The following is a 17,585-nucleotide window of genomic DNA, read 5'->3' as shown; positions in this document are numbered from 1 at the left end:
ATTTTTCCTCGTCTTCCAGGTCGCACTTTCAATGACCTCAACCAGTACCCGGTCTTCCCCTGGGTCATCACCAACTACGACTCAGAGGAACTTGACCTCACTCTGCCCAGCAACTTCAGGGATCTGTCCAAGGTGAGGCGCGAGAAAGACACACTCCCCTTCTGTTACTTCCATTGATTTCCGTCTCAATCCTAAAGAATGGGGACAAATGTGAAGTGAAGTACCAGTAAACGTGTGTGATTGTGTTGGTATGTCTGCTTCCCAAAGTCCATTTATTTGCTGTTTAATTGCCATTGATCATAGATTAGTGAAGCGGCGCTTTAATCACTGCAGGCCGATTGCCATCTTTACACAGGTGGAGTGCATTTCTTTTCATTCACCGGCCCAGGTGCTGTGGTTGTTTCAATCAAAAAACAGATTTTAAATATGTAGCTGTAACTATCATAGGTTATCCTGATAGGTATCACAAAAAGATATCGCCATTTCCACAACACATAATCAGTATTTATCAACGAAACAACAAAGAAAAAGCTGGAAGTCGTTGAAACAATTGACACGACAGTCCAGGTCTTCAAATCACTGAACGCCCGACTGTGACTCTTGAGCTGACGTCAGCCGGTAACTGTCCGTTGCTCCACAGAAACCCATTCGCCACAAACATGTGCAGCAGGTTTGACAGTGTGCAGACTCAAACTCACATTAGCAGTTACAAATATTTGCAAATAAACAGGCTGTCAGTCTGCTGTACCTGGATGTGCTGCCATGTTATTGTTATTTCTTACTTTTATTGAATTAAATAAAAAAGAGGCACATCTAACAAATGAGAATGCAATGAGCACATTTCAGTTTTCCCAGAACTGAATTTAAACAGTGAAGCTTTCTTATATTCACAGTCAGAAATGACAATCAAATTTGTATAATAAAAAAAAAGAGCTTGTAACTTTTATCATTAGGCAATGACAATTTGCTTTCACCGCTTCATAAACCATAAAATAAATAAAAGTTTTAGAATAAATCTGGACCTTTTCCCAGTACTGCAGATGAAATACATTACAGATAATCTGCATGATTAGTTGTTAAACTTGGTTGGTCCATTCAGTCCTGACCTGCTGCAGTTACAAAAGATTTAAGCTCCCCTCATGTGCCGAGTGTACAGCTCCCACTTTCACCTTTAACTATCATATTCTGTTCATAAATTGAAGTTTGTAATTGAATTCTTTCATGTTTGACCTTCCGCAACACTCCAGGAAATGAAGTAATACTCCCTGGTAGCTCCAGGCATCAAGTGATTGTGCTTTAAAACAATGAAAGCTGCCCAGAGATCCACTCTGCTACATAAATACACACACACACACACACTCACGCAGCTGAAAACGTCTTAAGGATTCTCCCACGTATTGTAAGTAGACAAGCAATTATTTACTCACTTTAACTCCCTCTCTTCTACACATGTACGCAGGCAGACAAAAAGCCAAGAAACACACTCCTTCAGTTGCTGGCTTCTCTCTTTTGGGCCGAGCAGTCGCGTTAGTGGGAGGACAGAGGATTAGTTTTACAGCCAGAAGATAGAGCGGCTGTCGGGCAGCAAGAGACAAAATGGCTTAAATCAACGTGGAAACATAAATGATGGTGTTAATGGACAGAAGAAAAGGCTCTTTAGAGTTACTCTCAGGGACATTTGTTGAGGTGCGGAGGTAGAGGTGCTTATCTAGGGAGAAGGAACGATACATATTACAGTCCATTCAGAAGTATTAATGGTTTTGAAAAGAAAAGAGCAAATTGAGTATATTGTGTTTCAAGGCCCATCTAAAGAAAGGCGTTACAAATTTGCTCATTGATTGACATTACAGACAGGTCGCTATACAAGTAAACATGTTTTTGAAAATGAAAAGAAACTTAAAGCTGGGGTTGGCGATCTTTGAAAACAAGCATGTATTCGAATGTAGCATCTCCCCAAGGCTCCGCCTAGCTCCGCCCAGCTCCCACCCGCACCTGCTTACATGCACGAGCGCCGCTGTTACAGTACTAACCTGTCCTCAGCGCTTTGTTGCTTCGTTTTTCTTTTATTTGCACTACGCCAAGTTATGGCGCACTCAACGGTAAGTAAACCCCCAAACATTCTTCTCCGCCATTCTGCAACGACGCTCCGTCCTTCTCGGCTTGGCAACGCGCGCACTGAACCGGGGCCAGTGCACGCCATTGCAATGTACGCGCAGGGGGCAGGTAGAACGGCGAAGGGATTTGATTGGTTTACAACCAAGGTGTCCCGGCAAGACTATTGGTTGCTGTTTTTTCCTGTTTTACTCCCTCTGTAGATAGCGGATATTTTCCGCTCTACTTTAAGAACACGCTATGAATTGCTTCCCATCGGGTCATAAAGATCATTTTAACCAGTATTTAAAAATAATGTATCTAATTCAGATTGCCAACCCTCGCTTTAAGTGGCTGTATTGAGATAATATACGAGCCAGCAGGTCTACAATGAGTGCACATCCATGACCTTCAACACGCTGTCTACTGGACGGCAAATACTCACAGGCTGCCATATTCCTGTGAAACCAGATTTCACAACTTCACGACAGCGAGTTTCTCCTACTTCTTACTTTGTTTTGTTTGCTCCGTCCATGCTTCTTCTACATCTCTTTATCTAACTCAGGCTCGATGGGGAGCTGGAACCGATCCCAGCAGAGTATGGATGAGCATCGAACAGCCTGAACACCACAGAGCAAACACAGCCAAATGTATTCACATTTATAGGCAATGTAGAATCACAAATCAACCTGAAATATATCTTTCACTGTTTTATTTATATACTGTAGCATCTACTTGAGCAGCTCACCGTACTTTGAGGTGTATAATTAATAGAGATTAAGCCAACAGTTCCACATGACCCTTGTGAAAACTGTCTTTAATGTGTTTATGGTGTATTAATGTGTATCGAACCTCAAAACAAACCTTGGAAAATGCAATCATTCATTGGTATTTGAACCAGGGAAATGAAGAAATGAGAAAAACATGCTGTTTTCTTGCACAAACACCATAGTTATGAAACAGAAGTGAACCATCCTCCCACACTTCCATTCCTTCACACTGCCCTGTCACACACATTCAAACACCTCAGCAGTCAACACCTTGTCCCCGAGGTTCTCCCAGGTCCTGCCTTCACTTTCGATCTCCTCCTCCGTGTCTCTGCTTTCATCCCTCCCCAAGTAATTTCTCTCCCCACCTCAGTGCGAGGGTGCATAATTTCTCTGTTTATCCGGCATGATGTTGCCCAGTAGGCTGCGATGTGACGGTTGTACTTGCCCTGCCGAGCTAAACACACACACACACAGACTTGCGCAAACACACAAAACCATCAGCCCTCCTTTGGTTTCCGAGCTCATTTCTGCTTCCTGCTCCTCTCCTCTGCGCTGCCATTGAGCTTGGACAGCTCAGCCTCTGTGCTCAGTCAAGCTTCGCAGCCCCTCGGGGGCTCGGTGAATGAAGGCCAGTTGGGTAAAAAGGAGGAGAAACAGAAAGACAATCAGAGAGCAAAGAAAGGAGGTGGGCAGGGTGTAAAAGAAGAACAACATCATTTGCCATGCGCTTCTTTCTCTCCGAAGAGCAGAGGGAGAGGAGGGAGCCGGCTCAATCTTTATTACATCTGTTTTATTCATGTTGTTGACACGCCTGTGATATCAGTGTATGACTACTGGACCGTGTCAGACGGCAGCGTCTGGAAAAGGGCAAAGCTGCACTGTGCAGCCCCTGAAGACAACCCCCACCCTGCAGTCCTGCACCTACAGTCATTTGTGCACGGTGTTTCTTTTCCTTGCAGCCCTAATGCTTTGTGACCTTCAGTTAGCTCTGTGCAGTGTGTGTCTGCGCCATTGCATAGGTTTTCTTTCCTCTCTTCTTTTGTGTCTTCCTCATTGTTTCAGCCTGCCTCCTGTTTGCCTGTCTTCCTTTCTCATCCTCCACATCTCTCTTATCCCCCTCTTATGTCATGTTGGCTGCTGTCTCTTGTAGAAACAGGTCATCTGCGAAGCCTCCAGTGACATTGAGAAGCCAAATTGCCGTGTGTGTGTGTGTATGTGCGCGCGTGTGTCACCCACTGTCATTCCCAGCACAACAGAGGCCACACAGAATTTATGTTCCCTGCTACCAGAGCCATTCTGACCCCAGGGACTTTCTTATCATAAACTCTAACCTCGACCTGACATCAAACACCGACCCCCGAGATAACGTCGTAGTCACGATAAGGGCTCACCAGACCTGACTGCAAGTGTTGTAACATTTCGGGATTTTTGGGGTTTTTTTCCGTCTTCCGTACACCCCACTTCTGCACATTGTCACACATCTCTCCACAAAAGCACACGTCTCCTGTCAATAAATGTAGAAATAAATGAGGCAGACCTGCATGCATTTCCAACTAGAAATTGATTTAAAAAGAAGGGAACATAAGATGAATTTACATTCATATGTTGATCGATTTTAATGAGTTGAAGTTTCGCAGTGAAGTCATTTCAGGGCTGAGATGCCTGAGATGGAAAAGATCCCCTCTGTTGAGAGGAAACAAAAAATAATAAATGAAACAGTATCATCATGTTGTTTGACTTTGAATGAAGCACAACAAACAACTGAAAGAGTTTGTTCATCCATTATATAGTCTACATTTACAAAGCAACAGAAATAGCAGAGACTTATCGAGCGCTCGCTGTACCTTCTGTCCTATAACCTGCTTCTCACAGCCAGATCAGCTAATGGTGTATTGATCTCGCCATACGCGCCCCATATGTTTATCCCCCAGGCCCTCTGCACCATTTTCACTGTTTAAATAGGACATTATACATAAACACTCTTTTCAAAAGGCTCCTGTGATTTATGACTCAAAGCCCCGGTGATGCTCGGATCGTCAGTAAGCCATTAAACTTCATCACCGGTGACCCATTATTGTTTTAAAAGCAAAGTACCAGAGGATAATGTTCTTATAATAGTTCTCAGGAAGATGCTTATTGTTCCTTAAGGGTGTATTTTTCCCCCTGCTATACATACACACATTTTTGTTTGTGTTTTCAAGCTGATGACAATTCTAGTAGAAACTTAAAACTATGAAACAAAATTAGTCTTTAGGGCATTTTTGTATTTGTAGCGCACATGCACCATTTGCTTTGATTTTGATTATAGTTTAATGTTTATATGCGCTCTTTCTTGACGAGATGCAGCCCTCATATTTGAATAAAACCGGTTCCGGCTGTTTTTTTGTGATTAATATAAATCTTTATTTGTTACAGACGGTTTTCTCGTCTGGTGTTAGGCTGTTTGAACTCCACTGGAGTGTACTGATTTCGAACAATAGTGAATTTTTAAAGGATATACAGTCTTCTCGGCAGATGTTGGTAAAAATGCCACACATCCATCATGTAATAGGCTTCAAATCTTTTCTGCAACATAGGAGACAAATCTCAAACAGCCAACGTCAGCAAGAACGTTTTCAGCTTAAAGCAAAGGCGGTGGATCCTGGAAGTGATAGTGTGGCCCCCACAGAAAGAAAGAGAGTGATTTAATGAAGCATGCATCCATGATTTGTTGCTTGCACAGTCCCTTCAAAAAATGTGTAAGTACTGAGAGGAGAAAATGCTGTTTATTGGTGGAGAATTTAAAAAAAATCCTTTTTTTTTAAATTTTGTTTCGCTGCATTTCAGTTGCTACATCTTCACACGGTGTTGAATTTGTCTCTAGCTTTCCTTTACATGTAAGTTTTCTTCTGAACCAAAGCAGCTTTAAAATGTGTCGGCGCAAAATCGATTGAATTCACATAAATAAAGAATAGTCCTTGATTAATTTTCAGATGCTTACCAATCCATGGCACGTCTTTTTTTGGTGCAGCTCACTCCTCAGTCTAATTAAAACTTGAAGATTGGATCATTTGTCTCAGAGCTCATCAGAGCGCTATTCCGCGCCATAACATATTAGGCCAATCTGTGGCGGGGCGGCAGCAGGCGCTCCATCAGCACACTGCCAGGCATTTGGCTCTGATGTACGGCACCGTCACCGCTGCTCTGTCGTAGCTACTGTAAGCCCAGAGTGCTAGCCCCACAGTAATTTACAGCAGTAAACAATGTCGGCTCGAGCAAACCAACAGCCCCCACATGCACTCACACACAATTCTCCCTCACTCTCTTTGTCACTGTGGCACTTTCAGTCTTTTTTTTTTATTTTATATGCCTCCTCTCCCTTTTCTTTTTTTAATGAGCCGACTGTTATTAGGGCTATAAATCAGAGCAATGGGTGTGATGTATAATTCACAGTGTGTACTCACCCACCCCAGTGGCCCTGAGGAAGCCCACAGTGTATCACTGTCAACACAGAGCTGCACAGTGCGGTGGCACAAAGCATTTGGTCGTCTAAATGCACACGCAAGGCTGAGGAGAATTTTATCAAATACATTTAAATAAAAGCACACAATAAGCAGATAATGCAACCAGGACTTCACAGTGTGTGTGCATCACGCCCACTACATGTACACAAGCATGCTCCATTACACCCACACAAAACAGTAGCTGTAGCACGGATCAATATCAAAGACCTGCCCTGGACGAGTCTCGCTGTGACAGGCACGCTATGATATGAAAGAGATCCAATTGATCCACGCCCTACGAGGCCCTCGTGCTCAAAAGGCCATCATTCCATTACCATTGATCTGCTGTGTGTGTGTGTGTGTGTGAGGCAAAGAAATGATGAGGAGGTTTTGAGGGATTAAGGCACAGCCAGCAGAAGACTAATAAAAATTGAACCAGCCTGAAAGTGATTTCTATAAATGAGTATTTAAATAATAGCTGAGTGGCACGGGGTTATTGGTTCTTAAAGAGCGATGGAAAATTAATGCAACTTAACCATTTTTCTGGCCTACAAATAAGACTGGTGACCACTGTATTAGTTACAGATTAATAAAAGCAGAAATTAAAGGAACCCACTGCCATGCTATTGATATTCCTAGTAGGCACTCTTTCATTGGAGCACATTAGTTTCCTTTGACAGACTACAGCTGCAGGGGCTCCGTTTCACAGCCTCTAAAAAGCACTCTGTGGGAAAGGATTGATTTCTGTCTGAAGGGAAACATCATCTAATATTCATTTGAGATTGCACAATGGTTACGAGCTTCATTTGCCTTGCAACTGTTGTTCTGCAGAGTGGGCCTCGAATGTATTCACAGTAAAATTCACTGCTGCTTCTCTGCTTTCACTTTCCTCTCACACGGTCTCATCTTTATTTCTGTTTTTTTTGTAAAACAGTAATGTTTTTCTCAGCTTTTAACATATTTAAAAATGTTTTTCTTCATGTTTTTTTTTCTAGCCCATTGGTGCTCTGAACCCCAAGAGGGCGGCCTTCTTTTCAGACCGCTATGAGTCCTGGGAGGATGACCAGGTGCCAAAATTTCATTATGGCACCCACTACTCCACCTCCAGCTTCACCCTCATGTGGCTCCTACGCATCGTAAGTGCAGTGCAAATAAATGTGCACCAAAAGACATTTTCTTTTTCCATCTTTCTACTGGCTTTGCAGTCACACTCATGTTTATTCTATTCACACAGCGATAAAATCCTGGGAAACAGCCATATGCAATGAAAGACTTGCATGAATGAAAGTATGAAATCGCTATTGTAAATACCAGCTATTAATTATTATCAGATCCGAAATGAGATCAACCGTATTGCACATCACTGGCAGGCATGCGATATTAAAACAAAAACACAAAGGAAATAAATACCTGACATTTTTTCCTCCAGCACATTTAAACAAACAGGTTCCCAGCCTTTGTATTCGGCTGCATATGCAGTGTATATTTTGCCAGGGAGGTCTCTTTCTACACCTTTTGTTGAATGGACGCCATCAATCTCGCCATACTGCACTCAGGGGAAAGGGAGGTTACTAAGTTTCTCCACCGTGCAGTTTTCTGCTGTTATTGTCCCAGTAGCTCACTGTCTCAGTGACTCCCAGTAGGTTTACCACATTGATCCCCGCACATCATTAGCCAGCTTATTGTAAAGCCATTTTACCAGGAACGCTCACTTGTAACCCTGATGTACAGCCGAACGCTAACATCAGAGCAAAATGAAAAATATGAATTGACTGTGTATTTTTAACCCTTTTATGAGATTTTAGAGTTTGCAATCCTGTTTCGTTGTATGAACTGCATGATGATGTGGTGAACTGCTAACCCTGTACAGAAAAAAAAAAAAAATCGGTTTACGTCATTTCAGGTCGAACTTAATTAGCTCCTTGCAATATGAGTTGATGGCTTTAGTGCAGCATATTGTGTTCATGTCATTTGGGGGCTATTGCATCACAGAGACAGCTATTGATCTGTTCTAACAAGATTATACACGATTAGAAAAGCATCAGCAGCACAATTGTATTGACTTCAGTGGCTCATTGGGAATGTTGCCGTTTCTCGTGCTCATTTTTAGGCTCCCTCCAGTCAGAGGGTCGTCGATTTTGCCTCATCTCTGATGACTGAAGTGCTGTATTGAAACTTCAGCATGAGACCTTCTGACCCCTTTGTTTTCACTGCAGAAAAAGCAGCCACAATTGAGTGGCGTAAAAAGGAGCAGTTGCAGCAGCAGCTTTTTAGATTCAGATTCATCGCCTTGTTTTTCCCTGATGATTCACAGGAACCTTTCACCACCTTCTTCCTCAACTTCCAAGGAGGGAAGTTTGACCATGCTGACCGCACCTTCTCCTCGGTGTCCAGAGCCTGGAGGAACTGCCAGAGAGACACATCTGATGTGAAGGTACTGTCCATCCTTGAACATGCACACAATACTTTCCAAAAAAGGATTTCGGACGGATAAAAGAGTATGCACTGCAGGAGAATAAATCCCTATCTAGCGTAGAGAAGAAAAGGTTTAAAAAGAGTAATGTTCAGTCACTACGAATCATTGTCCCCATGCAATGAAAGCTTCCTGGTCTTCTGATCAAAGCGTCACACTAATCCTCATCTGTCCCAGCCGTCTGTCTCAGATTCAGCCAGCTATAACGTGGACTTGAATCCTTGCCCAATGGGCCCCCAAACTCTGCTGAGCTGTTGGATCTGCCCTGTAACAGCACAGGTCATTCTCATACTGAGGGCCTTCGAATCCCCCAGTGCACACTTTAACTGCACTCCTAAAACATTTACAACTACAGTCAGACATTCTCTGTCAAAGCCCAGTTTTTTGCTTGCTCTCCTGGCACTGGGTCACTGGGTGGAGGAACAGCAGTGGTGTTGGGGGTTTTGACGCTTGATTGCGTTTAACCCCCCCCCCCAACCTATACATACGCACACACACACACACACACACACACACACCCATCACTCCGATAAAACATATGGATTGTGTTACCGTGTAGCTGGCCAATGCTTGATTGCAAAAGCCCAACAACAGCCCTCGTTTGCTCTCTCAGTCTAGACCTGTCAATGTGGATCAAACTGTGAGACCTCAACTTCAGATCAAAACAAAGGCGAAATCTGGACCACATCAGTTTGTTTCCATGTTTAGTGGGAATTTTTAGCATATTTTGAAAGAAAGTTCACTGACTTTATCCACTCGGACGCACACATTCATGCTGTGAGCAATAGAGGAATTAGAGTGGAGATGTATCAATTTAGTATGCTAAGTACACCATTTAGCTTTAGCATTCGGGCTATTGATAACAGCCCTGTGCCCCTGCCAGAGGGCAAAAGCCCCTGTGTTTTCATATGCCACTAGTAAAGAAGGGGTGATAATAGTTACAACACCCAGATTCAATATGTCTCTAGCCTGGGTGACGCTACGATGACCTCCCGTCCCCAATCCCCTGACCCCCAGCCACAGCCCAAAGGCATCGCATGGGGGGACAGAAGAGAAGAGGGGTTAGAGGTAGCAACAGTGGAAGTGTAGCCGAAGAGCCCAGAGGCCAAAGCCCCTTCCAGTGACCCATGACAGGACAGGATTGGGGATCAGAGGGGCTGGCCTCTGACCAGGCCGGAGCAAAGGGGCCACTGCACATAATGGGCCGTGCACGGCCGGCTTGAGTGTTGGGAAGTGAAGCCCTCCAGGTTTTGTCGGTGCGTGTGCGCGCGCTTGCATTTGCACCCCGACCCTCCTGCTCAAATTTACAGCAGGGTGCAGTCAGTGAACCTGGGTGAGCAAGAGGTCTCGTTAAGAGGCCGACCTTTTAGTTTTAGGTCAGATTTTGTTGAGTGGAGAGATTTCAGAAGTGAGGAAGTGCCGTGTTGTTTTAAACCTGTGTCCATTTGATTGGATGTTTTCACCCCCCTAATTAGAAGTGTGTATCGAGGCACTGATAATTTCTAGTATTTCATATGCATAGTCTATTCAAAATGAACATTCAACTCTTTGCTCGTATTTTTGAATCACGCGTCTGCGTAATTCATTGCAGCATGTTAACTTGCTGACGGTGGGAATCTGTTTATATTTTAGGTTTGGTTTTAACAAATCAACAAAAAGCTTTGCGTGAAAACCTTCAGTGTTACATTTGTACTACTCATGTGTTTGGACTATGTCTTCCACGCAGAGTATCCCACTGCATCATAAGAATTAAGCAATGCTTTGTGTTGTAAAGTGTGTGTCAAAACATCAGGATCGCATTTAGTCTTCAGTTAAATGTCAACAATTTCAAACACATTATACATTTCACGCTCCACTTTCCTTTTATTATTTGCATGAAGCAACAGAGAGCGATGCCACCCTGTGTCTGATTGTGTTATATTTTGGGAGACGGACCCACAACAATAACACTGCAGCGAAAGTCTGGGAGGAGGGGACGGGGGTCTGCTGATTCATCTACGTGTTTTTAAGCTCAGTCTTAATGTTTATACTCATTGTGGCAAGTTCCGCTTGGGTTGGAGTGATGAATGGCTAAACATATGAGGTTACGTCTCCTGTCATAAGCGCATTTCTTTTCATCATCCTGCAGACTGAAAGCTTGTTGTGTTGTTTGTGACAACCAAATAAAATTGTCATAGTCAGTAAAAAGCTCTGGCTGACTTTTCTTCTCATGTTGCGGACGTAGGGAAATCAAGGAAAAAAACAAAACAACTGCTTTTTCCGCACTGTTTTTGTTTGCTGTGTGCAAATACAGAAATATGCACTTGGAGCACGCACTATGAATGTGTGTATGCGCTGACCAGTTTTACTTTGTGTGGTCAGGCCAGGCAGAGAGTACATTATATGTAATTTATATGAATAATAATTTTGTACTTCAAGAACCAGCGCTTATTGTCCATTACAAACCAAATCTGGAGCTTCAGCACATTGATATTAATAATTTATCTTTACAGAAAACCAATGGTATCTATTACTTGAAGGATATGCCTTTGTGTGTACTGTGTTACTTCACTGACACCATTGTGTTGTGGCTGTTTAGGAGCTGATTCCAGAGTTCTACTTTCTGCCCGAGATGTTCGTCAACGCCAACAATTACAACCTTGGAGTGATGGAGGACGGCACCGTGGTGTCGGATGTGGATCTGCCACCTTGGGCAAAAAGCCCAGAGGAGTTTGTGCGCATCAATCGCCTGGTAAGATAAAAAAAAAAATAGAAAGCAGCCATGCTTAACTCCTAGACTGTTTGCAACATCTCGAAAGTGGAAGAAGAAATAAAGGCTTTGTGCGAATCAGTACTGACAAAAAAATTTAGTAACACAAACAAAAGTGTCCGATATTGAAAGTTTGAACATATCCTCCAAAAGGAAACAAAAGCAGTCACTCATGGCATGATTCCTGACAAATTTACAACTTTAAAATTAATGTAAATCTCATAATAGGAGGGTGAAGCATTCATAAGTGTTTTTTGCGGAGTGGAAAAACCAGACTGCTGACTTGGCTCTTGTGCTTAATCCTTTATAACAGCTCCTGCAGTTGCGTCAAACAGTCTTGATCAAGACTAATTAATATATCAATTTTGAACTCATAATTGTTTTTAATCCGTTTCTTTCATCTCCACACAATTTTTCCTTCCTGATCAAGAGAATTCTTCAGGCTTGGTCAGAAATACTAATTCAAGGAGACAGTGTTATTTCCTGACCGTCTCACTGCTCTTCCTGTTACCTGAGCCTCACGCTCATCCGACATGCCCCCCGCTCTCCGATTTCTCTGTAGGCAGAGTGATCCAGCCTAATATCCCTATCCACCTCACCATCTTTCCTTCTCTCTCTTCTCACACACATCTGGCGCACGCTGGCGTGTGAAATTGCAACTGTGCTTCTCTGCAGAGAAATTATGCAGTATCCTCTTTCTGATCTCCCCTTCCTGTCCACTTGGCCCAAAGCAGAAATATGCCTTGTGTAAATTCATGTCGGATGTTGTCAACCCTGCTGTTGCATTATCAGTAAAGTTGGGTTCTCTAGCAAATGCAAACAGTCGGAAAAATGGGGAATTTAAAATCACACTAAAGATCAGATTACTGTACTCTCCTCGAAAGGGTAAAAAAAAAAAAAAAAAAAAAATTTGAATAGATTTTCAGTTTTCTGTTGTCTCTCGATAAATGTCTTATCATTTATCCTTTTAGTCCTTCATCCTCTATAATTTCCTAACTTTATATAGTTTTATGGAGACTGAAAGGACACGGTGCCCTATGCAAATCAGGCATAACAAACTGTGAGCTATAGTGCAGAGAAGACTTTGACAGACCACTTTTCCTTACATGCAAATGCTGCAGGGACAATGATTCTCAGTTCCTGTGTGACGTGTGCCCACAGCAGTAATGTGTGCTGATGAGGCTGGCTGCGCTCTGTGACCTGAGCAGTCTCACAGTGGGCTCCGTTAACCAGCCTGCTGGTATGACCGGGCCGCCGTCATTAATCACGCACGCTTCCCTCTTTTTTTGGGCCGTCGGCTCAGTGCAGGCCGAGGTGGACGCGTCGGATCAGGCCTGTGGAGGCAGCAGCAGCATGTTGCTTTGCAGGGAGCTCAAGTGTGTTGTTTGGTTTGATCATCTTTTGTGAAGGAAAATTTGGAGACTTTTGTTATGTGAGCACGCCAGTGTTTTTGGTTTTATCATCATGGTTTCAAACATTTATGTGTAGCAGTTTGTTTTTTTCTACGTTTGTAAGCTCTTAATTGCTCTGTCTTTATTTTTTTGTTGCATAATTGTTGCATTCATGCTGTTTCTTTTTTATCTTGTAGACGACATAATTTCCATCTTTAATACTACTCTCTTGTGTAATTTCCACGTAAAAGACAGAGGCGAAGTCAACCCCCTTTATAAACATACATAATTTGGATAATATCATTGCATACACTTAAAATCAGTCAAAACCGCAACGCAGCACCAACCTGCTTGTTAGAATATAGACATTAATGTGCTTTTGTGCTCCCGTAAGCACAAAGCAGCTTTTCATTGTTGCTCTGAGTGCGCCACTCTCATCTTCTAGTGCTCCCTCTATTTCCTCGACTCCTTTCCTTTGTGTCCAATTTAGTGCTGCAGAGGCAATTTGCCCTTATCCGACTGCTCCACACTCCCACCAGATACCTGCTAGTTGCTGCTTTCAGGCTGATAGAATTTCAGTTTGCAGTTTCTTTCTCTACTTTGTGCAAATTGAGATATTGATCTAAGGTACGGCGGAGCCCAGCAGGCAGCTGTAGGCGCACGGAAACATAACAAGCTCAGACGGACAAGTGGTTTCGCCACAGACGGGACTGTAGATATCAGCTCCATTGTCTCTTTTATGCATAGTTTTAATTTTAGTCTACCCTTTTCAATTCACAACCTACCTGCTGAAATATTAGATGTGGAAATAATTTAGTTAAATCCAACCTCGTCCTCTCCAGAAGCTGTTGGTTTCATGTCTTCGTGGTTTTATGCAAACTTGTTTTATAGATATCGCTACATTGTCAGAATGGATTTGCAGGTTGTGTTCGTAATTTTTCCATTTTTAAAGGGCAATTAGAGCACCACAGATCATATGCAGACTGGGCCGAGGAAGAAGGAGAGATGTGTGGGTGGACAGGTCTGTGGTCATGACAGATAGCTGGCATTAGAGGGTGTCAGCTGGCAACTGTGGTACTGTTGGGAGAGAGATGAGCATGGCGGAGAGGAAACCGAGAGAAAGTGAAGGAGTTAATGGGCTGTTTGGCGCTCTTTAGCTTGTCTACTGCTAATGGCCTCACAACACAAGGATAGACAGCAGGGGAGAACACGCAAACACACGGCGGTGCACACACACACACTCTCAAACACACTCGTGCCTGCTGTCTCCACTCTGGTTATGAGCCTTAGATGATTAACAGCTAATTAGGGCCCAATCTGGAAAGGCCATTAAACGCCTCTCCCAGTAAAGGATTGTGCTGCTGTGCAAAACGGCGGCTTGTTTTTGTTGTCGTGAGCGAGGGCTGCATGCTTGGTAATGAAAAAAATAGAGGAAGATATAAACATCACATCAAACCGTAGCCTGGTTTATATTGCTCTGCCGTTGGAAGTGTCATAGCTCATCACTAATGTTTAGCGAGAAGTGTGTTGCATGGCAACAGATTAACCGCGAGTGTGTGTGTGTGTGTGCGTGTGTCGGTGGTTTGCTGCTTAAGTTCTGCTGTACACAACGCGGAAGGCTTCACTTTGAAAATGCAGGTTTGATGTGTGTCGGTGGAGGAAAGGCCGGATTTTTAGACAGACTCGCTGGAGACGCAGCACCTCAGGCTCGGAGATAAGCACGCACATCCACTACACTGAAGTGCCTACAGTATACTTAAAGGCTTGCTCGTAAAGGCACACTCCCGTTTTTCGTGGTCCATCACACACCCATGCAGAGACACCGGGGTCTCGAGGCGGCATGCCACAGAGATCAGGGGCTGCTTGTTGTTTTTACCAGGAGGTCGAAGGAGAGGTTAAGAACTTGATCCCTCCTCCACCAGATAACTACATTTCTCTGGGCGCTGTCAGCCTTTCTGACATTCCACTATATATGACCGCATCTCTCGTCTCAGGCCTGCTAACCATTAACGTGATAGCAGGTGACCGTGCGTGTGTATGCTGGTGTGAAAGTGTGTGCCGGTTATGTGCGTATCAGTGTTTACCTGTGCTGTCACGAGTGCTGATATGCAGTAGCCTAAGCCACATTCTGCTAAAGCAGCCGTCTATCATTGAGTTGAGGGGGAAAAAAAAAAATCCTGTCTGACTGAGCCAAACCATGCAGATTTTAATAAACGGTGAACTACACATCTATGGACCAACTCTAAAACCTCCATTTAACAATATTTACACTGCGAACTTCAGCATGGGTGTTTTACAATGTTTCAAAAACATGTTTTGTTTGATTTTTGTCATTAACCCTCTTAGAATGACTGGGTGTATTTTGATACTGTCAAATAATGTGCAGTGATTGAGTATGTCTGCCCTTCACATATAAATGTCCAATATCTAGCAATGCTTCACTGTTCTTGCTTTTGGTGTTACTGAAAATGATGAGGAAGCTTATCCATCTCGTGGGCCACTGTAATCACTAGTAAAGGGTGCAAATCTCATTTCTCTGCTCTCAGGTCGTTTTTTTGAATACTCTAGTGATAGGAATAAAAGGCATTTAATCTTCAATCTAGCCAAACATGGTGATTTACCTCCAATTTTCCCCACTAAATTTAAAATACCTGTTTTGAGATGAAGTCTTTGATATTTTTCCAATGATTTCTGAGTGTTTTTTTACAGTCTTACCCCTTTACACTCTACTGTGCCAATTCTGTGCTCCGTACTTCTCGTTTGGTTCTGCTCAGTCATCTGCGCTCTTAGAGCACTGCTGACAGACCTGCAAACCACACACATGGGAAAGCCGACCAGCGCATTACGTTTGGCTTTTTCTCCCCTTGTAAAGCAACAGCTCACTCAAACCAGTGACAGAAACATCAGCTAAACTGCCCGCACACACAAACACACTCTGCTTTGGTGATGGGTCAGAAGTCGATACTGTGAGTGTTTCCCTCACCTCATGCGGTCAACTGTCACTGTAAGTACCCATGATGCCACTTTTCAATGGAACTGAGACATCAGTGTAACAAGTGTGATTCTTCTATAAGCATAACATTTAGGCAGCTGATTAAATAATGGATTTCGATAATATCCATATATTTGACAGGTTATTTAAAGATATTTCAAATGCAAGAAGGCTATAATTCTTTGGATTTACAGAAGTCATGCTATTTTTTTATGCACAACATGTGACGAATGGCAGTAATATATGTTTACTCATGTTAAGATTTACATGTTGCCGAGCCTCTGTCATTGAGGGTTTTCTTTTTTTAACTATACTATGTTGCATCATATCAAGATGACTTGCTAATATGAAATCACTTTATATAAATGCATAGAAGGATGTCTGAAAGGGTAGATGGCTGAGTGAAGAGAATAGATGGATAGATTGATGGTACTTTATTGACCCTAAATGAATTCCATGTTGTCAGATGCTTACTGATGGAGTCACTTAAGAAATGGTTCTAAAATTAACTCATCTCATAGATAGATAATTGCAATGTTTATTCAAATATAACATGAAACAAACATCTTTATTTACACTAAATTTTCACTTGTACAAACAATAGTTTAATCAATATACCTGAAATAAGTGTTGCACCAGTCTGATTGCACCAACTACTGACAATCAATCCTGTTTTTGCATAATTTCCCATTATAAAAGTGTTTGTAGCGCTTAAAATCCCTATGACAATTAAAACACATTTGTCAACAAACTGCCAGAGACCAGTTTTCGTACATTTTATTGACCAGTGTCTATGGGAGCTTTTTATTCCAGTAGCTGCTCAGTTCAGAAGTTGTAATTAAAGGATTTTTGTGCATTGAATTTTCTTGGGTTTCTAATCAGTGGCGTGTACTAGAACTCAGTCTATAAATCATTTGTGCCGTAGTAGTACAGAAGTAGTAATTTGCTAATTGTCTCACTACACACCAGCCAGAGCGTGACAGCCGAGGGACTGCTGAGGCTCAGGGAGTCTTCCAGTGGAGAGGTTGGCTTTTGATGCTCCTTGGCTGACCATTCCTGATGCTACTGATCATTGTTGGTGTTGTGGGTGTGAAGACAAAATACAAACCTTGTCAGTAGAGTTCATTTATCAAAGTTCATTTACAAGTGAAGATGAGCGAGTGGCTCAACCTGATCATGTTTTGTGACTTAAAACGACTTTAAACGAACTCTCCCCAAAGTGAAGTGCAGAGCTTGGCCGTTTGGACAGCTTAAAAATACAGTGTTAGGGCCAGTGAGGATCAGATCTGCCGATTCTGAGCCATTCTACAGACCATCTTTGAAGTTCTTTGTAGTGTTGCCATGAGGTGATTCACAACCACCAAACATTGCAAGAGAGTGACTCATTTAAGTGACCTTTGTAGTTTTTTTTTTTTTTTTTGCATGGGAACACGTACATGATGCCATGATTTGTTCTCAAATCTTGACTTACATCAACTTGACTCATTTGGGTTTAAAGTTAAATTCTGAGAATTTTACTCATTTCTCCCGTAACACTTGTGCCAATCTGCTTCACATTCGACCCTCCAGCTGTGCCTGAAGTGACGTCACAGGAATCCTGCATCGGAGGTTCATCTACGGAGCTGCCAACAGACGAA

At 42.8% G+C, this 17,585-nt stretch overlaps 1 protein-coding gene across 7 annotated transcripts in view; it reads left to right on the top strand.

Moving 5' to 3' along the window:
- The window catches only part of lrba (LPS-responsive vesicle trafficking, beach and anchor containing), a 184,463-nt gene that overhangs the window by 133,895 nt on the left and 32,983 nt on the right, over window positions 1-17,585 (top strand). For all 7 annotated transcript variants that reach the window (XM_030094715.1, XM_030094717.1, XM_030094718.1 and 4 more), the window contains 4 exons: window positions 20-132; window positions 7,339-7,479; window positions 8,658-8,777; window positions 11,395-11,547. In XM_030094715.1, the coding sequence (XP_029950575.1) occupies window positions 20-132; window positions 7,339-7,479; window positions 8,658-8,777; window positions 11,395-11,547 (527 nt within the window). The remainder of the gene's footprint in view (window positions 1-19; window positions 133-7,338; window positions 7,480-8,657; window positions 8,778-11,394; window positions 11,548-17,585) is intronic.

The sequence above is a fragment of the Salarias fasciatus genome, chromosome 6 (assembly GCF_902148845.1).
Source record: "Salarias fasciatus chromosome 6, fSalaFa1.1, whole genome shotgun sequence".
In the NCBI taxonomy this organism is placed as follows: domain Eukaryota; kingdom Metazoa; phylum Chordata; class Actinopteri; order Blenniiformes; family Blenniidae; genus Salarias; species Salarias fasciatus.
The sequence above is the reverse complement of the archived record's forward strand: the minus strand, read 5'-3'. Positions and strand labels throughout refer to the sequence as shown.